Raw genomic sequence first — 19221 nt, 5'->3', positions numbered from 1 at the left:
CCTTCCTGGTATATATAGTCAACGTTCTGCCTCTCCCAAAAACAATCAAACCTCTACTTACCTTTCTCAGCTGTAGCCTGGGGTCTACAGGGGGAATCAGGGGGTAACTTACATCTTTATATAATGCAGCACAGGCACTACTTAAGGTGCTTGTTTTAGTTTAGAAGGCCAAAATCTGGTGACAGGTTCCCTTTAAAGTAGAGCCTTTATTGTGCTGCAAATACTCCTGTAAGCTGTAAACTCTATTGCTTCCACTTATACTCAGCGGTGTACACTGTTAGTGAATTAAATACGTGAGGGCGGTATATGCACTTACATATATGCACAGCCTGTTGATTTCAATGGGAGGTATGGTATGCTTAATTTTGCCAACAGCAAAAAAAAAATAACACTGGTAGCCAGGTTTAACCCTGTATTTTAAACTAATTCAGACATCCATAGAACAGAGTCTGAGCACTGACTATAATCCATGGATCAGCCAAGGGTCTCCTGACTTGAAATTGACAGCCTCATATAATGCCAATGAGCTTACTGAGTTTTTGTCAGAAGACCCACAGCCTGTCCAGACAGAAGTCTCACAGCTAGAGATGGGCGAACCAGCAGATGTTCGGGTTCAGCAGGACTGGCCAGACTTAAACACAAAAAGAAAAAAGTCTGGTTCAGGACCAATCTTGAACCTGAACATCTGCCTTGACTTCAATCCCCATATAAGTCTACGGGGACCCAAACATTGTGCTGTAAAATGGTGGTAGAAAGAGATAAGGGGGCTGTAAAGCATGACATTTATACTTACTGACTCTCCCGCGCTGCTGTCACATTGCTTCCTGGTCTGCGCATTAACTCTCATACATATTTACTGCTTCCCCCACCCACCGTCAGTCCCAGCATCTGTGATTGTTTGCAGTCAGACGGTTCCCCCACCCTCTATGATAGTATCTGTGATTAACTGGAATCAGACACGCTGTCTGAGTCCCTTTTTTGGTGTTAAAAATAAATAAAAAAAATGGTGTAGGTTCTCCCCATACTGTGATACACTGTGCAGATAAAGCAGATGGCTACAGGCTGCAGCCCCCAGCTGTGTGCTTATTTTGGCTGTGTATCAAAATCAGAGGAACCCTATGTGATTTTTTTTTTTAATTATTGAAATAAATAATTTAAAAAACTCATACCAAGCCATGATAAAGCCGACGGTTGGGAATGGAATTATCAGGCTGGGGAGGACTATGGTTATTTGTCACCCCTGCTAAAAATATTAGCCCATAGCTGCCCCAAAATTGTTGCATCCATGAGATGCAACCATTATGGCACTTTACCCAGTTTATCCCAATAGCCATGGTTGGCAAGCAGGGTAAGATAAGGGTTTAATGACAGGACTAAGCCATACATTAGTAATGGGTAGGGAACTATGAGACCTATCATTACTAATCCTGTAAGTGAAAAGAAATAAACACAAACACCAAAAAAATCCTTTTTTTGAAATAAAATACAAAAAATCACCCTCTTTCTCCAATTTATTAACCGCCCAAACATCTGCACATAAGGTTGCATGACAATCTTGGCTCTGCTACACAACGAAGTTGCAGCTCTCCACCACAATACCAAACATGTCCGCCTGCTGCGGCTTCAGGTAGACACTGACTGAGCTGAAGTTGTGAGCAGTGACATCACTGAGTTTACCTGCAGTCATAGCTAGAAGTTCCCAAGGTACCCCACATGTGACCACAGGTAAGCTCACCAGAGGTGAACTCATTAAACTCAGTGACCTCACCTTAGGTGAATGCATTGAGCTCAATGAGACCTACAACTCCAGGCAGAAACCGCATTTTTTGCCAAGAGATGCAGATTTGGTGCTGGAATTTATATATCAAATTCATGCACCAATACTGTATCTCCTGGCAAAAAAAACTCATCCAAACACGATTCGGTTTTGATGCGGTTTTTTGTCAGGAGATGCAGATTTGGTGCTGAAATTTATACACCAAATTCCTGCACCAAATCTGCATCTTCTGGCAAAAAACGCGATTCAGTTTTTTTGCCAGGACATGTGTGGCTCAATAACCATAGGCCAACCCAGCCTGAGAATAGCAACCCCCAGCTGTCGGCTTTATCATGGCTGGGTATTAAAATTGGGGAAGAGCACACGCTGTATTTTAAAATAATTTATTTCAGTAATTTAAGAAAAACAGCATATGGTCCCTCTTTAATTTAAGAAAAACAGCATATGGTCCCTCTTGTTTTGATACACAGCCAAGATAAGCACATGGCTGTGGGCTGCAGACTGTAGCTGTCTGCTTTATCTACACTGGTTATCACAATATGGGGGAGCCTATACCATTTGCTTATTTTTACACCACTATAGAGATGCAGATAGCATGTGTTATTCCAACCAATCACAGATGCTATCACACAGGGTGGATGTAGTCAGACCGCGCCCCTAATCACAGACGCCGGGATTGACGGTGGGTGGGGAAAGCAATGAATATGTATGAGAGCTATTGATTGAACTTGGAAGTAGTGTTACAGCCGTGGGGAATTTCGGTAGGTATAATAGTCCTGCTTTATTCCTTGTTTTCTTTCTTTTTCCTTTATTTTTAATTAATTATCCGGGTGGCCGAACCTGAACAGGAACACAAACTTCCCTGATAAGTCCGTGTTTGTGGTCCATGTGAAGTGACCAGACAGGGAGGCCTCTGGCTGTGTAGTCGCGGCAGCACTATGGTGCAGGCACATCCCTGGCTTCATCACTTCTCCAGAGTTAAAACAGTGTGTGTCAGTGTCTTCGTTCTCCATTACACAAAAAGACTTCAGGCAGGAGTTGAATGCAATAAAAGAGAACATTTATTCAGCACAGTCCTATAATCCGAACAGCAGACAGTAAAGAAACAGGCAGTTGTAGACTTTCAGTGGAGCTGGGGACACCCTGACCAAACGCCACCTCGGGTGGGGATATGCCCTCCGTACTCTACTTCCTTCGGGCGCCCACGATTCAGCCAAGCATACACCGGACCCACACCGGCAGAATAGGCTCTGAGGTTGCGTCCACCTCCTTATCTCCGGTGTCCCGTGCTGTTTCGCTCACACTCTGCCCAAGTGCACACACTGCTGTCCCGGATCTCTCAGCTCGACAGACACTCCGGTAAAAACCACTCCGGTCAGCGGATCACGGCAATATTAGTGGAGCTGGGGACACTCTGACCAAACGTCACCTCGGGTGGGGATATGCCCTCCGTACTCTACTTCCTTCGGGCACCCACTATTCAGCCAAGCATACACCGGACCCACACCGGCAGAATAGGCTCTGAGGTTACGTCCACCTCCTCCTCTCTGGTGTCCCTTGATGTTCCGCTCACACTATCGCACTTGCCGCTGCAGATGCTCGCACTCCGCTGACCCGGATCTCTCTCACACACATTCAGACCTCGCCTAGATATCCGGCCGACTCCTCCTCCCCGGTGGCAACAGCCGTCCCACCCGGCCACTAGGGGGTGCCCTAACACATCACATAAAAACATAAAATTCAACACTTTTAATAATCACAGTGCCGGGTAGCTATGCTAAACAAGTAGGGGGTAGGCCCACCCACTACATGCCTCCCCTCTTAAAAATCCGAGCCTCCCGGCAAGGCTCTAAAACTTTAAACATATTAGCACATAAAAACCTTCTGGGTCAGTCCTCAACAGCGGCACCAGTTCAGCGGCGCTCCCGGTCTTTAGGGACGCTTTATGGCGCAACAGCGCTCCCGGTCTCTGGATAGCGCCCGGAGGCTCAACAGCGCTCCCGGTCTTAGATGTGCGCCCGGAGGCTTCAATAGCGCTCCCGGTCTTTGCTGGAGGTGCCCGGAGGCTTCAATAGCGCTCCCGGTCTTTGCTGAAGGTGCCCGGAGGCTTCAATAGCGCTCCCGGTCTTTGCTGAAGGTGCCCGGAGGCTTCAATAGCGCTCCCGGTCTTTGCTGAAGGGCAACAGGCCCGTAAAACTTTTCAACAAAAGCAACTTTCTGCCGGTTTACAACAATTCCGGTCTTCACAGGTGCTGGAGCGAACAGCTTACTCTGGGGGCCAGGCTCTCTTCCATTCTTCCGCTTGAGCCTGGATATAGGCCCCCAGAGATTGTCCTGGCTGGCGGCGGATCCGCCTGAAAGACACCGGAGCGTAGCACGGCTCCTCCGGCACAGCTGCTGCAGCACCTCTTGGCGGTGATGGCGTCTCTGCCCGGGACGGTGGTGGTGCGGCGGGCGACGCGTCCAGCATGAAAACTGGTTTGTTGTTGACATTTTGCGTCACCGCCACCACGGTTGGAAGCTTCTCCGGATCGAGGGCTGGCTCTGCCACTGTTTCCGGGGCAGCCGTCGGTACGCGCCGGGGTTGAGGAGGCGCGGCCGGTCTGGTACGGCTCTGTCGTCGCTCTTGCTGCTCCTCCCACGCAATCTCCTCCTGCCACTGCTCCGCTTCCCGGGTGGTGGGCATGCGGGAAACACACCCCGCAAACAGACCGCGGCTACCTTTGTCCGGCAAGAAGCTGACTTTCTCGCCCGGCCACAGGGTATGGAGTCGCTTGGGGAGTCCTTCTACGTCCAGGTGAACTCGGTTGTAGAAGTAGTCATCCCCGGTCTCTACTTCACGGATGAATCCATACCCCTCCTGCTGGTTGAACTTAACAACCACCCCGGTCACAAACTGCTGGGCCAGATCCTCTCCACCGGGACCGGACAGCATTTCCCGGACTATGGTCTCAGCCAGGAGCCATTCCCGGACGGGATCAGGCTTCGGGGGCGGAACACTGGGGCGCGCCTTCTCCGGCGGGGCGATGACTGGGTCCCAGAAGAAGCCCAGGTGGTCCTCCTCTAGACGCCCGGCTAACTCCTCGGCCGACTCCGGCGCCGGGACAAATGGTGTGGCGGCGGCGTTAAGCTGCAGGGTGTCCCATGGGAAAGCAGCAACCCCCGGACGGCTTGGCATGGGCGGGGTAGCATAGGTCGCCTTCACTTCTGTAATGGTGCTCCCGGTTTGAGCGTCCCATGAGGTCTTCCAAGAGACCTTGTCCGGTCTTGTAGAGCCTCCCGGCCCAATGGGGAGATCCGCTATCGCGGCCTCGTTAGCAGGGGCGAACCGGGGTCGGCCTCGGCCAAGGCTGATGAGGGCCATAGTCGTCGCCAACTCCGCAGGTTGCCCAAAGTTCTCCATCTCGGTTCTCAACGGAATCGCTGGTAATGGCGGTGGTGTCGACGCTGAGACTGGAGGAAGTGGAGGCGGGTCTTCGTTTCCCGCTCTTGAACAAACTCCACCCCCAGCCTTGCGCATCATCTCGACTCCTCCGCTGAGGTACTTTTTTTCCCTTTTCTTCGTCTTTAATGCCCTGGAGCTGGCGCCTCCCCTCTTTGGGCGGAGTACTCTGTCCTTTTTCTTCGGCGCCGGCCAGCCCCAGGCTCTTCTTTTGGCGCCAATTTTCCGCGCCTTCTCTTCCTCACAGATAACGGCCTCCTTGCCGCCATCTTGTACCCGGTCCAACGCTACGGGTACTAGGTTCTCTCCCCACCACGGGACTGGGAATCCTGTATCACGGTCCGGATCCTGTGCTTCAGGCACGACCCGATCTCCAGCCTCCTGGGTTCCTGGCAGGGGAATCGCATCCTGCCGACTACGCCACATGAAGTGACCAGACAGGGAGGCCTCTGGCTGTGTAGTCGCGGCAGCACTATGGTGCAGGCACATCCCTGGCTTCATCACTTCTCCAGAGTTAAAACAGTGTGTGTCAGTGTCTTCGTTCTCCATTACACAAAAAGACTTCAGGCAGGAGTTGAATGCAATAAAAGAGAACATTTATTCAGCACAGTCCTATAATCCGAACAGCAGACAGTAAAGAAACAGGCAGTTGTAGACTTTCAGTGGAGCTGGGGACACCCTGACCAAACGCCACCTCGGGTGGGGATATGCCCTCCGTACTCTACTTCCTTCGGGCGCCCACGATTCAGCCAAGCATACACCGGACCCACACCGGCAGAATAGGCTCTGAGGTTGCGTCCACCTCCTTATCTCCGGTGTCCCGTGCTGTTTCGCTCACACTCTGCCCAAGTGCACACACTGCTGTCCCGGATCTCTCAGCTCGACAGACACTCCGGTAAAAACCACTCCGGTCAGCGGATCACGGCAATATTAGTGGAGCTGGGGACACTCTGACCAAACGTCACCTCGGGTGGGGATATGCCCTCCGTACTCTACTTCCTTCGGGCACCCACTATTCAGCCAAGCATACACCGGACCCACACCGGCAGAATAGGCTCTGAGGTTACGTCCACCTCCTCCTCTCTGGTGTCCCTTGATGTTCCGCTCACACTATCGCACTTGCCGCTGCAGATGCTCGCACTCCGCTGACCCGGATCTCTCTCACACACATTCAGACCTCGCCTAGATATCCGGCCGACTCCTCCTCCCCGGTGGCAACAGCCGTCCCACCCGGCCACTAGGGGGTGCCCTAACACATCACATAAAAACATAAAATTCAACACTTTTAATAATCACAGTGCCGGGTAGCTATGCTAAACAAGTAGGGGGTAGGCCCACCCACTACACATGCACGGACATTCTCGTATCTTGTATGGACCCCGAACTTTACAGTTTAGGTTTGCCCACTACTACTCACAGCCTGTCCAAACATCACAGTTTGTGCTCGACTGGTATTTTATGGATATCTGAATTCAACCTTATTCAATATTCAGTACCCAAATCAAATTATCATGGAGAGAACCTAATAAATATTAGCTGATGTTAACATATTGTGCTTTACTTTACAGCCCATCATACTACATTTCCACACCTACTAGTATAATCCCTGGTGTTAATACTTCCTTGGCTGTTCACTTGTTTGGTGAGAAATACGCTGAAATGAATGTAACAGCAACAATTCTGAATAATAACATCATTATAGCAAGAGCAAGCAAAGTTTTCAGTAATGGTAAGGCAATATTTACTTCCTTTTTAAAATTTGCTTTTATAAAATCCAACCATTCTGTTTTATCTGTTTGTGACAAAATAATTAAAATTCTGTATCATATCAGAACTTCTGCTTTCTAAAGCAGAAATATTTGCACTTGACTGTATAAGAAAAATGTCACTGTAGACTATTAGGCTACATGCGCACGGTGCGTTTGTTCTCACGTTTTTGTCGTGTTTTTTTGGTGCAGTTTTGTTGCCAGAAATTTCTCACTTTTGACTTCCCAGCAAAGTCTACGAGAAGTCAGATTTTGTTTGTCAGCAGTTTTTTTTGTACAAAAGTTTGTTACAAAAAAGAAGCAGCATGTTCATTCTTTCTGGCATTTTTATCAACTTTTGTCACCCATTGAAATCAATGAGGGCATGAAAAATGCAAGGAAAAACGCATGGTTACAAATTGTTTGCGTTTTGCATACGTTTTACCCTCGGTTTTGTCAATTTAGTTCCAGAATGACAAAATCAATGCTGGAGTGATTTTGGCATGTTGGTGTCGGGGTGTGTGTCTCTCTCTCTCTCTCTCTCTCTCCAAGCGCTTTATACTCACCAATGACGCGACTGTCACACTGCTCCCGCAGCCTCTTCTCCTTCCCGACCCGCTCATTAGCCTCCTGACATTTGCACTGCACCCGCTTGTAAGGCTTGTACATATTCACTCCTCCCCGTCTGTGAATGGTTGCAGTCAGACACGCCCCCATGCTGAGTGACAGCTGTCTGTTCGGTTTTTGTGTTTATTTATTTTCACTTACAGGTTAATGATGGTGGGTGTCTTATAGACGCCTGCCATTACTAATCTAAGATTTAGTGGCAGCTGTGGGCTGTTATTTACTTTTTATTATCCCGATTGCCAGCGCACCATGGCAACAGGAAGAGCTGTGTCCAACATCAGAATCGGCGCATCTTATGGATTTGTCACTTCTGGGGTGGGTGTGGGCTGCTATTGTTAGGTTTGAAAGGGCCAAGTAACCATGGCCCTTCCCACCCTAATAATATCAGCACCCAGTTGTCGACTGTACCTTGGCTGGTTTTAGAAAAAATGGGAGGACCCCCATGTAATTTTTTTTTTTTTTTAAATAAATCAAATACTTGAAAAAAAATGTGGGATCCCCTCAATTTTTCATAACCAGCTAAGGTACAGCAGACAGCTAAGGGTTGCAGACTGCAGCTGTTGCTGTTTCTGTGCTGGATATGAAAAATGGGGGGATCCCACATCATTTTTTTACAAAAAAAATTTAAAAAAAACCAAACAGCTGGCCAAGCTAGCTATCCCTCTATTGAGCTATTCTGTTATTTCTTTCTATCTATTCTGTTCGTTCTTTCTATTGATTCTATATGTTCTATTTATGTATTTACAGTATCTATTTTTGTCTATCTATCCATCTATTCTAGCTATCTAGCAATTATCCTATCCTATCATATTTTGTTTCTTCTTTAAAAAACGCATTAACAAAAACAAACCAAAAACGCATCACAAACACACCAAAAGGCACCCACATTACAAGCGTTTTTTTTTTTTTACATTTCTAGGCTCTGTGACAAGGTGCAGTTTTCGTTGCAGTTTCTGTGGAGAAAAAACTGCAGCATGCGAATGTAGCCTAAATGTTTGTTATATCAAAAATATAAAAATAGACTAAGTAATGAAATAAATTATGTATTATCAAAGACTATGAATGAGGCAAAAACAAGCTGTGCATCTCCAAACATTCATGCTGGGTGTACTTCCAATGCCCGGTTGTACTCTCCCCAGTTTCAACAGTGCACTGCGCAGTTGGCAGTGGTGATGCTGGATTCAATCAACTATGGAGGAGCTCCAGCTTGTCGCTTGTAAAACAATGTAAAGTCAGGCTTACAGCCCCCATTTACCACCAATTACACCACTTGTTTCATGGGTTGTATATGGAGGCTGTAAAACATCCGCAGCTGGCTAATTTCTGTGCATACACAGTGTGCCAAAAAGCTGGGGAGTGAACACCAGGCTTCAATGTACATTGCCAGGGAGATAGAGAATTGTAAAGACCTGGCAGTGGTGCCGCACATGCACATCAAGTCACTCTGGCCCACAGGGGCATGATAGCATCATTAGTCGGACAATTACCCAATAATTTGCATATTGCAAGCCCAATTTTAAAATTGATTTTATTGACATTAAACAATCAATAAGTCACAAAAAGGTTTTGTTAAAAAATTACATAGAGCGTGTATTCAAGACATGGTGGCTGCTTTGGGGTGTTAGGCCCTCCTTAAAGTAGGTGTTATTGATCTTATAGACAACATAACAGATATCATGTTACTAGATCAAAAGTGGCCAGTATTTCCTCTTATGTTATACCTGCTAATAATGAGTGTTCCATTTTTTATTTTTTGTTTTATTTTTTAAAATCTGACATATGGTTCTAGAGACATGGGCCTTTTTATTCAATGATAATTTATGAGCTTTACTAAAGGGATGGTGCTCACAGGGTTATAACACAGAGTAATCTAAAGATACCCCTCCCCTCCAGAGAATTGTGTAAGCCATACCTCCTTGGTAAAGAGCAAAAAAATTATCCCTGAATAAAAAGGCCATTATCTAAGGAACCATATGGTGGATTAAAAAAACCCATAAAATGTAAAATGAAGGGGAGCAGCAGGAATAGAGTAAAGGGGGCTTTACATGCAACGACATATCTAACAATAAGTCGTCGGGCTCACGGAATTCGTGACACAAATATGGCGTCGTTAGCAACGTCTTTGCGTGTAACAGCTAGGAGCGAGTGTTAACGATCAAAAATACTCACCTAATCGTTGATCGTTGACACGTCGTTCATTTTCAAAATCTCGTTGGTCGTTGTGGACGTAGGTTGTTCGTCGTTCCTGAGGCAGCACACATCGCTACATGTGACACCCCGGGAACGACGAACAACAGCTTACCTGCGTCCTCCGGCAACGAGGTGGGCTTGTCGATAATGCGGCTGCTCTCTGCCCCTCCGCTTCTATTGGTCGGCCACTGTGTGACGTCGCTGTGACGGCGCACAAACCTCCCCCTTAACAAAGAGCTTGTTCGCCGCCCACAGCGACGTCACTAGGAAGGTAAGTCCGTGTGACGGGTGTTAGCAATATTGTGCGCCATGGGCAGCGATGTGCCTGTGATGCACAAACGACGGGGGCGGGTACGCTCGCTAGCGATATCGCTAGCGATATCGTAGTGTGTAAAGCCCCCTTTAGAGCAAAAACGTATCACTTTTGAGCATGTGACAGGTCCTATTTTTAAGTTACTCCATCTTGTAGGTCCATCTCAATTTATTGATAATTATACGGTACTATATCATACTCACTGGACACAGACAGATGTGGCCCCCTGTGCAAAAACAATATATAGGCTCTGTGCAGTCCAATAACACATCACAATACAAAATTTAACCTGCTTTAGAAATAAAAGTGAACCCCCTTACCTTTTGAGGCTCAGTGCGACTGCACAGATTGCACCAATGATGTGTCTGCCCTTGATCATTTCAAAGTTTATATTTTATCAAGAACTAGACATTGCCTTTTTTTATCTTCATGATCAGAGTTGGTAATTTGTAGGATTTGTTGATTTTTTTTTCCTATACTAGTGATGAACGAGCATGCCCGATGCTCGTTCTAGCATCGGAGTGCTTATAACACTCAGCGCTTGATTGAGTACCATGGGTGCTCAAGCTAACTGCTTGAGTTCCTGTTCTGTTACTTGTCCTGGCAGAGTCCTTGGCCTCCACAGTTCTCATCATGCACATACAGTAGGCAGGAGGCATAACCCGGCAACATCCATTCTGTCTTCCCAGACACAACAGTCCCCATCAACCGGGTGCAGCTGACATCACTAGGCAACTTCTCTTCTGTGTGCGCCATCCAAATATTCCCCCCAGACAAAGTAACTGTGCAGTTAGTACCGCTTGAGTTCTCTTTCCGGAAAAGTGTGAGAGAGATTTATTTTCTGGAACGGGGACTGCAGTGGAACTAACTGCACAGTTACTTTGGCCGGAGGGGAACATTTGGATGGCACACAAGGAATGGAAGTTGCCGGCTGATGTCAGCTGCAGCTGGATGAGGAGGACTGTCATGATCGGGAAGATGGAAAAGAGGTTGCTGGGTGATATCTGCTGCCTGCTGTACAAGGATGATGAGGACTTGAGCCGGGGGCTGTGTCAGGGCAGGTAAACAGCCCACGCCTTTTAGAAAAATATTTTTGAGTTACCCATTGACTTCCATTGTGCTCTGTACTCGAGCCGAGCATTTCCAAATGTCTGACATTCGAGTACCGCGCACATGAGCACTTTTGTGCTCGTTCATCACTTGATACTATATCTCTTCAATACATCTTTTTTTTTTTGCATAGCTAGTTAATTTTGGTACATAGAGATATATACCTGACTCACATAGATCTGTGTTTTATTATTTTCAGATTCAATTGGAATTTTGACTCTCCCAGCAGTAAGTTATTGGATGCATTTCATTTTATACAATCATTTTTTTGGGGGCTATTATAGCTTTGATGCTTTAAAGGAAATATCTTAGTACCTTTTTACATATGGAAGAAGTGGTATGGCTGGGGAGGTGCTTGGCCCCCAATAAAAATTCTAACTTGTTTTATAGAGATCCAATGTGCCAGTCATGAGAAGTCTAGTGTGTAAGCCGTATGTAAAACCGTGGTGATAGGTGCTATTAAAAACTTCACCCAAACATAGCAAGTTTTCAACTATGATGGAATAAATGATAACATGCTTACTGGTGGGGCTCCAAAAATAGGGCTCTGAACTGCAGCTTTTGAATAGACTGATAGCTGCACATGTAAACCACAACAGCATTCATTGTTTATGGGTCTCCGCTAGAACAGACAATGAAGGTAATGGCGGCACATAGGAAAGGCCTCCGCTACATTTAAACAGGGAACTTTAGAGCCCCATTCTCTGGATCGATAGGCTTAACAGCTATGAGACCTCCACCGATCAGCATGTTATACTCCATCCTGTGAATAGGTGATAACTTTCAAAGTCGAGAGATCCCTTTCATGGTTTTTTCACTCAGTTTGCCAATGAAAAATGGGAAACTGCAAACTCAAATTTAACATAGATGATACTGTTATTTTATACGGTTTGATCAATTCCAATCTGCACCACTTTCTAAGGTGTTAAAGCTTCAAATAGTCACTCTACAAACTACAGATTTCAATCTTGGTCAATTTCATGTGACCATAAAACAACTGCATTACGGAATCGCTGTTGACGCTTGAATGCTCTGAAAATATATTAATTCCGATTACATAAGCTCCACAACATTGAAATTTCAACATCAAGAAGGGCAAGTCATGAAGTTATGGAAACCATGGGACTGATAGACATAAAAAAATCTCAAAACATAATTTATTTAGTATTGAGTATGAGCAGCATATGCAGAAATAAATGGACTTACACAACTTAGCTGCAATGAGTTAGGTTAACAATGGTTATCTGAGGAATGTTCTGCCATGTTGAATACACTTGAGAACACAAATAATCAAATTCCACTTCTGGCAGCTCCCTTTACAATTGCTGACCAACGATGTCCCAGTTGGGTTTCATGTTAAACAGGTCTGGAGGTACTGCAGTCCATGGTAGTACATTCAGGTTATGAAGGCTGAGCAGAGGAGCAGAAGCAAAATGTGATACTGAAAAAGTGCTCCTGGTACACATTTGAGAAATGGCCAGTGGTTCCTGGATTCTGCCTTTCTCAGTTTGCGGCAAGTAGTGATAACTGTCATGTTGAAAAAGAAGAGGCATCACAAAATCATTCCACAATACATGCAGCTAGAAAATTTGCCTTCCATCAGGCATCTATATCTATCCCACATCCCACAGATTGAAACTAGGTGCTTGAAAACTTGATCATTTGCAGATCTTAGCGATAGCTGCTACTTCCAGGATTTGCAAAACAGCGATATTGGTTTAATAAGTAAGGCTTATTTCCCACTTCATAAAATGGATCTGTCACCACATTGTATGCATTAATATTAGATTTTTTTGACACAATGAGACTGTTGTAACTACTTTGTGAACCTATGTCAGAATGGCTGTATAATCCTGATAATAAAATGAGCAGTTGTTGGATTCAGCTAAAACTTAAGAGAATGAAAGTACAAGTGTACAGTGAAGGAAATAATTATTTGATCCCTTGCTGATTTTGTAAGTTTGCCCACTCCCTTCGCCACGACATTAAAAATGGGTTATGGCTGAGTCTTCTAGCACGACAATGACCCAAAACATACAGCCAAGGCAACAAAGGAGGGGCTCAAAAAGAAGCACATTAAGGTCATGAAGTGGCCTAGCCAGTCTCCTGACCATAATCCCATAGAAAACGTATAGAATGAGCTGAAGCTCCAAGTTGCCAAGCGACAGGCTCAAAATCTTAATGATTGAAGGCTGCTTTACACCAGACAATCTATCGTGCGATAGATCGTCGGGGTCATGGTTTTTGTGACGCACATCCGGCATCGCTGGCGATGCCGGCCTGTGTGACACCTCCTAGTGACGCAGTATCGCTCACAAATCGTGAGTCGTATACTGCTCGCTAGGTTCCATAATATCGTTTAATTTATTTGTTCATCGTTTCCGGGTTAGCACACGCCGCTCCGTGTGACACCCCGGGAACAATGAACAGCAGCTCACCTGCGTCACGCTGCCGCCGCCGGCTATGTGAAGGAAGGAGGTGGGCGGGATGTTTACATCCCGCTCATCTCTGCCCCTCCGCTTCCATTGGCCGGCGGCCGTGTGACGTCGCTGTGACGCCGAACATCCCTCCCACTCCAGGAAGTGGACGTTCACCGCCCACAGCGAGGTCGCACGAGACGTAAGTACGTGTGATGGGGGTTACCGACTTTGTGCGCCACGGGCAGCGATTTGCCCGTGATGCAAAAAGGACGGGGGCGGGTACGATCGATTGTGAAATTGCACAATCGGTCGTACCGTGTAAAGCCCCCTTTAGAGATGATCTGGAAAGAGGACCGTGTGTGCAAACCTCATCATCATCTACCAAAAACGTCTGACTGCTGTGCTTTCCAACAAGGGTTTTGCCACCAAGTATTAAGTTTTGTTTACCAGAGGGATCAAATACTTATTCCTCTCTGCAAAATGGAAATAAATTTATATAATTTATATAATGTAATTTTAATTTCACTGTTAAGATTAGACTACCCTTAAAATTAAAGACTGTTCATGTCTTTGTCAGTGGGCAAACTTACAAAATCAGCAAGGAACCAAATAATTATTTCCTTCACTGTATGCAATCTCCGTCTTCCCAGCCTGACTTACAGCAGCATATTGTACTGAGCAGTACAACATCTCAGCCGCAGTAAGGACACTTAAGAATGGTCAGTAAGGCTAGGTGGGTGCTGACTGAGTTTAAACTTTCATAAATGAATATACAGTCATTCCAACATGGATTTTCAAAGTAAGTACACCAGTCTCCTCAGCTCTAGAGGATTTATTTACTAAAGTATGTAGTTTGTATTGTGACATCTGGTTTTGCTTTAAGTTGTATACTAAAATTGCTTTCTCTTTCTATGACAGGTGCCAACAAATGTTTCATCCAGTTTCTATGTGCTGGCTGTGAATGGATCAGCTCAGAACACAGTGATCTTCTCTGCCTCAACAGTGATCAATATTGAAATGAACAATATACGCGTGCTTATTCAAACTGACAAATATGTGTACAAGGCTGGAGAAATTGTAAAAATCAGAGTAATCACTTTAAATCCCGATATGAAGCCATATAAAGATGGAGCTGTGGACATCGTGATTAGGGTACATTCATTATTCATTTAACTTTTTGGTCATCCTATAGATATGGTTATGTTCTCATAAATACTCTCAATGATATATACAGTAGGTGTAATAAGTATTGAACACGCCACCAATTTTTAAGTAAATATATTTCTAAAATTGCTATTAACATGAATTTCTCACCATGTTGATAACAAACCATCCAATCCACACAGGCAAAGAAATTAAACCATAGCTTTCCATAAATTAAATTATGTAATAATGAGAAATGACAAAGTGAAAAAGTATTATCTAGTCATGGGCAGACCCGAACTGTAAAAGTCTGGATTTGCACAGGTTCAAAAATACCCAAGCATCGGGCCCAGGCTTCTCAGGGAACTCCGGGTAATGAACCGCATCCGGCAACTTGGGTAATAAAAAAATAAATAAAGGAAGAATAAAGAAAATGGGAATAAAGCATGTGTGATATACTTACCGAGTCTCTGGCATGGCTGTACCACTGCTTCTGGGCCGCTCATTCTACTTCTGGGGCCGCTTATTAACGTCATGCATATTCACTGCTTCCCTCACCCACCAGCAGTCTTGGTGTCTGTGATTAGTTGCAGGCATTGTGTGTGTCTATATCATGGTGTAAAAATAAATAATAAAAAAATGGCATAGGATCCCCCCATATTATGATACCCAGCACAAAGATTGCAAAAGGGTACAGGCTGCAGGCCCCAGACATGCGCTTATCTTGGCTGTGTATCAAAATAAGAAGAGCTGCATTCAGCTTTTTTACAATTATTTAAATAAATAATTTAAAAAACGACATACGGTCTCCCCAATTTTGATATTCAGCCATCATAAAGCACTACAGCTGGTATTCTCAGGTTGGAGAGACCCATGCTTATTGGGCACCCCAAGCTTAAAAATAGCAGCCTGCAGCCATCCATGTTTGTTGCATCCACTAGATGCGATAATCCCATAACTTTACCAAGTTCATTCTGATAGCTCTGGTGTGGTGGAAATCGGGGTAATAAAAGGTTAATGGCAGCTTACAGCTGCCACTAAGCCCTAGATTAGTAAAGAGAAGCATATATGAGACCCCCATCATTCTTAATCTGTAAGTGAACAGAAATAAACACAAATACAAAAAAATCCTTCATTTGAAATAAAACAAAAATCACCCCTCTTTCAACCTTTATTAACCCCCAAAACACTCAGCTCCGACATAATCCACACGAGGTCCCACAATGATCCTGGCTCTGCGACATCTGATGTGACAGCACATGGGCATAGAACATGACTACACACTGTGGGCTTCAGGCAGAGAATGAGCCGCAGTGATGAGTGGTGACATTACTCTGTTTATTTGTGGTCAAAGCTGGAGGTTCCCACAGTCCTCCACCTGTGAACACAGGTAAACTGACTTCAGGTGACCTCATTGCATTGAGTGACCTCACCTCAGGTGAGGTTACTCAGTTCGCAGACCTGTATATATCTGCAGGTGTTTTTGCTATGAGATGCAGATTGGGTGTAGAAATTTCAGCACCAAATCTATACCTCCTGGCAAAAAAAACACATCAAAACACCATGCTGTTTTGATTCGATAGTGATGTGATATTTTGCCAGGAGTTGTAGATTGGTTTAGGAATATGATATAAAGATTTCAGCAGAAAATCTGCATCTCTTGGCCACAATATGTACAAAAATTGTTTTAATGCTGTTTCAGTGGCGGTTTTCTACCAGGAAGTGAGAATTTGGTGCTGAAAGCTGGTGCAGTTTTAAGCCCCAGGTTGTGGTCCCCATAGACTTATGTGTCGTCTGGCCAGATATCTGTTATCAAGTTCGGTCTGGAACTGTTTTGGTTTTTTTTTCCATCGGTTAGACACGCTGATCCCAGGTATCTGCGAGTCCATCCATCACTATTTGTGTTACCATTTTCTGAGACGCATAACTTTAAAGGGATTCTGTCACCTAAAATATGCGTTCTGAGCTATCAGCAGACGAATATGTGCCCTAATTACACCTCCCTACCCATCCCTGTATTATAAAATTGTATAATATGAAAGTAATAAAAAACGTTTTATTACCTTCATATTTCCTATGTAAATAGCAGGGAATATGGTCACAGGGGCGGCGCCTTGCCCTGCATACTTTCCGTGGTATCACACTCCTGTGGGCGTGATACCATGGAGTCACATGAGCAACGTCACCGTCGCTCATTCTATCCTGCGCACGTTTACACTTACTATTGCGGCAGGCTTCTCTTCCGGGTTCTCCTTGTCCGTTTCAGACGCGCATTGTGCATGTGCAGTGCGCGTCTGAAGCCGGCGCGTGAACACCTGGAAACGAAGCCTGCCACAATGCACGCAGGATAGAATGAGCGACGGTGACGTTGCTCATGTGACTCCATGGTATCACACCCACAGGGGTGTGATACCACGGAAAGTATGCAGGGCAAGGCGCCGCCCCTGTGACCATATTTCCTGCTATTTACATAGGAAATATGAAGGTAATAAAACGTTTTTTATTACTTTGATGTTATACAATTTTATAACACAGGGATGGGTAGGGAGGTGTAATTAGGGCACATATGCATCTGCTGATAGCTCAGAACGCATATTTTAGGTGACAGGTTCCCTTTAACTTTATTATTCTTCCATCAATGGACCTGTGCGGGGGCATATACTTTGCATGTTGAGATGTAGTTTTTATTAATCCACCATATTGATGTAGATAAAATGATTTACTCAATTTTTATTGCAATTTTAGGGGAAGCATGGCATTTTGATTTTATTTTGTATCTGCCTGTTTTATATATAATGTATGTTTATACATGTCATTAGTTTGGGATATTACATGAAAGGCAATACTGTCAGATATTTTTTTATTTTTTACATTTTATTATTTACGTTTGGAGAAAAAAGGATAGATTTAAGTTTTTATAGTTTTTTTTTTCTTTTTAATATATTTAATGTTTTTGAAACTTTGCATTGGTCCCCTAAAGGAACTTGAAATTCAGATCACTTAATTGCATATTCAATGCACTGCAGTATTGTGATTTTGCATGAAAATTGAAATTAATAATCTCTTATGCAGACCAGACAAATGGTAGAGACTTATAGAAATAATACCATGGCATACTTGGAGACCATAAGAAGGCTCTGGTTTTCATAGCTACCAGTCGGCACCTCTGGATTTCTCCGCGCAGGGTCACAATGACCGTCAGAAGTGGCGACCTCCATGTTTGAAACCTTTTAACTTTTTATTTCACATATAACAGCTGTATTTAGGAGATTATTGTGTTCAAATGGAGTGAGCGCTGATGGCATAGGTTACTCTGGGGTATTGGCAATGTAAGTGAGTTGACACCCTCACTACATGGAGTGTTCTTAGTGCTTATGCTTGCTGCATATAGTGATGGCGACAGACACAGCACATGAATAGCAACAGTCACCAAAGAGTTAAGGGTCCATGTCTATGTGTGATGCACTTATTTTTCTTTCAGACAAATTGTTTAGTAATAATTTTTACAGTATAAGTGAAAAAATTACTTAAGATTAAACAAAATCTAATGGCCATTTTTATTAGTTTAATGGTAACCTGTCATGTACATGCAGTCTGATCTCTGGACAGCACAGTATAGAGAAGAAGCTGAGCAGAATGATGGAAAAGTTTATTGGAAAGAATTTAGTATAACTTTAAACGCATTCATTTAATTCCTTGGTGTTTGTGTGCAGAAGAGTCCAGTGGGCGGTACTACTCAGTGATTGACAGGTTTCTCTGTGTACCATTTTTAACGTTAAACAAAAATCTGTAAAAGATTTTCATACATATTAATTATTATTCTTTCTTTAATTACAGGATTCTTCGTATAACATTGTCCAGCAGAGACTAAGTTTGGAGGCAGACTTAGGGGTTGTTTCAACTGAGTTTTCACTGTCTAATAAACCCATGCTTGGTTCTTGGACCATAGCAGCAAATTGTAGTGTAAGTAATCACTAAAAGCCTAATAAATGTTCCATGAACCCTATATAATTATGTATGTTCTCTACTGTATATTATAGGGGTTACAGTTTGTCCTATAAATAAAATTTAAACTAAGGTCGACATGTCTAACCTGTAATATAGTAATGAAAAACAAAAAGAAGAGGTGATCAGCTCACTGTGAGTACAGCTAATATTCAGATGCAGGTCATATTCATCTGGTCTTAATGGTGGGTGCACGAATACAAGTTGCTGGCTTCCCCAGGATACAGGGACAAAGAAGGTAAGTATCCAGCACCAATACGGATAAAACTCTAAGTTTATTTCATCTTTAAAATGTCTTAAAAGACAAAGCACTGATGTGTTTCGGATGACTAAGGACTGACGTCCAAAACGCGTCAGTGCTCTTTATTTTATGACATTCTAAAGATGAAATAAACTTGGATTTTTATCCGTATTGATGTTGGATACTTACCTTCTTTGTTCCTGTAACA

The 19221-nt window shown here is 44.2% G+C and overlaps 1 protein-coding gene across 1 annotated transcript in view; it reads left to right on the top strand.

Moving 5' to 3' along the window:
* LOC142296517 (CD109 antigen-like) overlaps positions 1 to 19221 on the top strand; it is a 265735-nt gene that overhangs the window by 22054 nt on the left and 224460 nt on the right. Inside the window, exons 2-5 of the mRNA XM_075340205.1 lie at positions 6788 to 6948; positions 11404 to 11432; positions 14543 to 14776; positions 18605 to 18730. Coding sequence (XP_075196320.1) covers positions 6788 to 6948; positions 11404 to 11432; positions 14543 to 14776; positions 18605 to 18730 — 550 coding nt within the window. The remainder of the gene's footprint in view (positions 1 to 6787; positions 6949 to 11403; positions 11433 to 14542; positions 14777 to 18604; positions 18731 to 19221) is intronic.

Source organism: Anomaloglossus baeobatrachus, chromosome 3 (assembly GCF_048569485.1).
Source record: "Anomaloglossus baeobatrachus isolate aAnoBae1 chromosome 3, aAnoBae1.hap1, whole genome shotgun sequence".
NCBI classification, from domain to species: Eukaryota; Metazoa; Chordata; class Amphibia; order Anura; family Aromobatidae; genus Anomaloglossus; species Anomaloglossus baeobatrachus.
The sequence above is the reverse complement of the archived record's forward strand: the minus strand, read 5'-3'. Positions and strand labels throughout refer to the sequence as shown.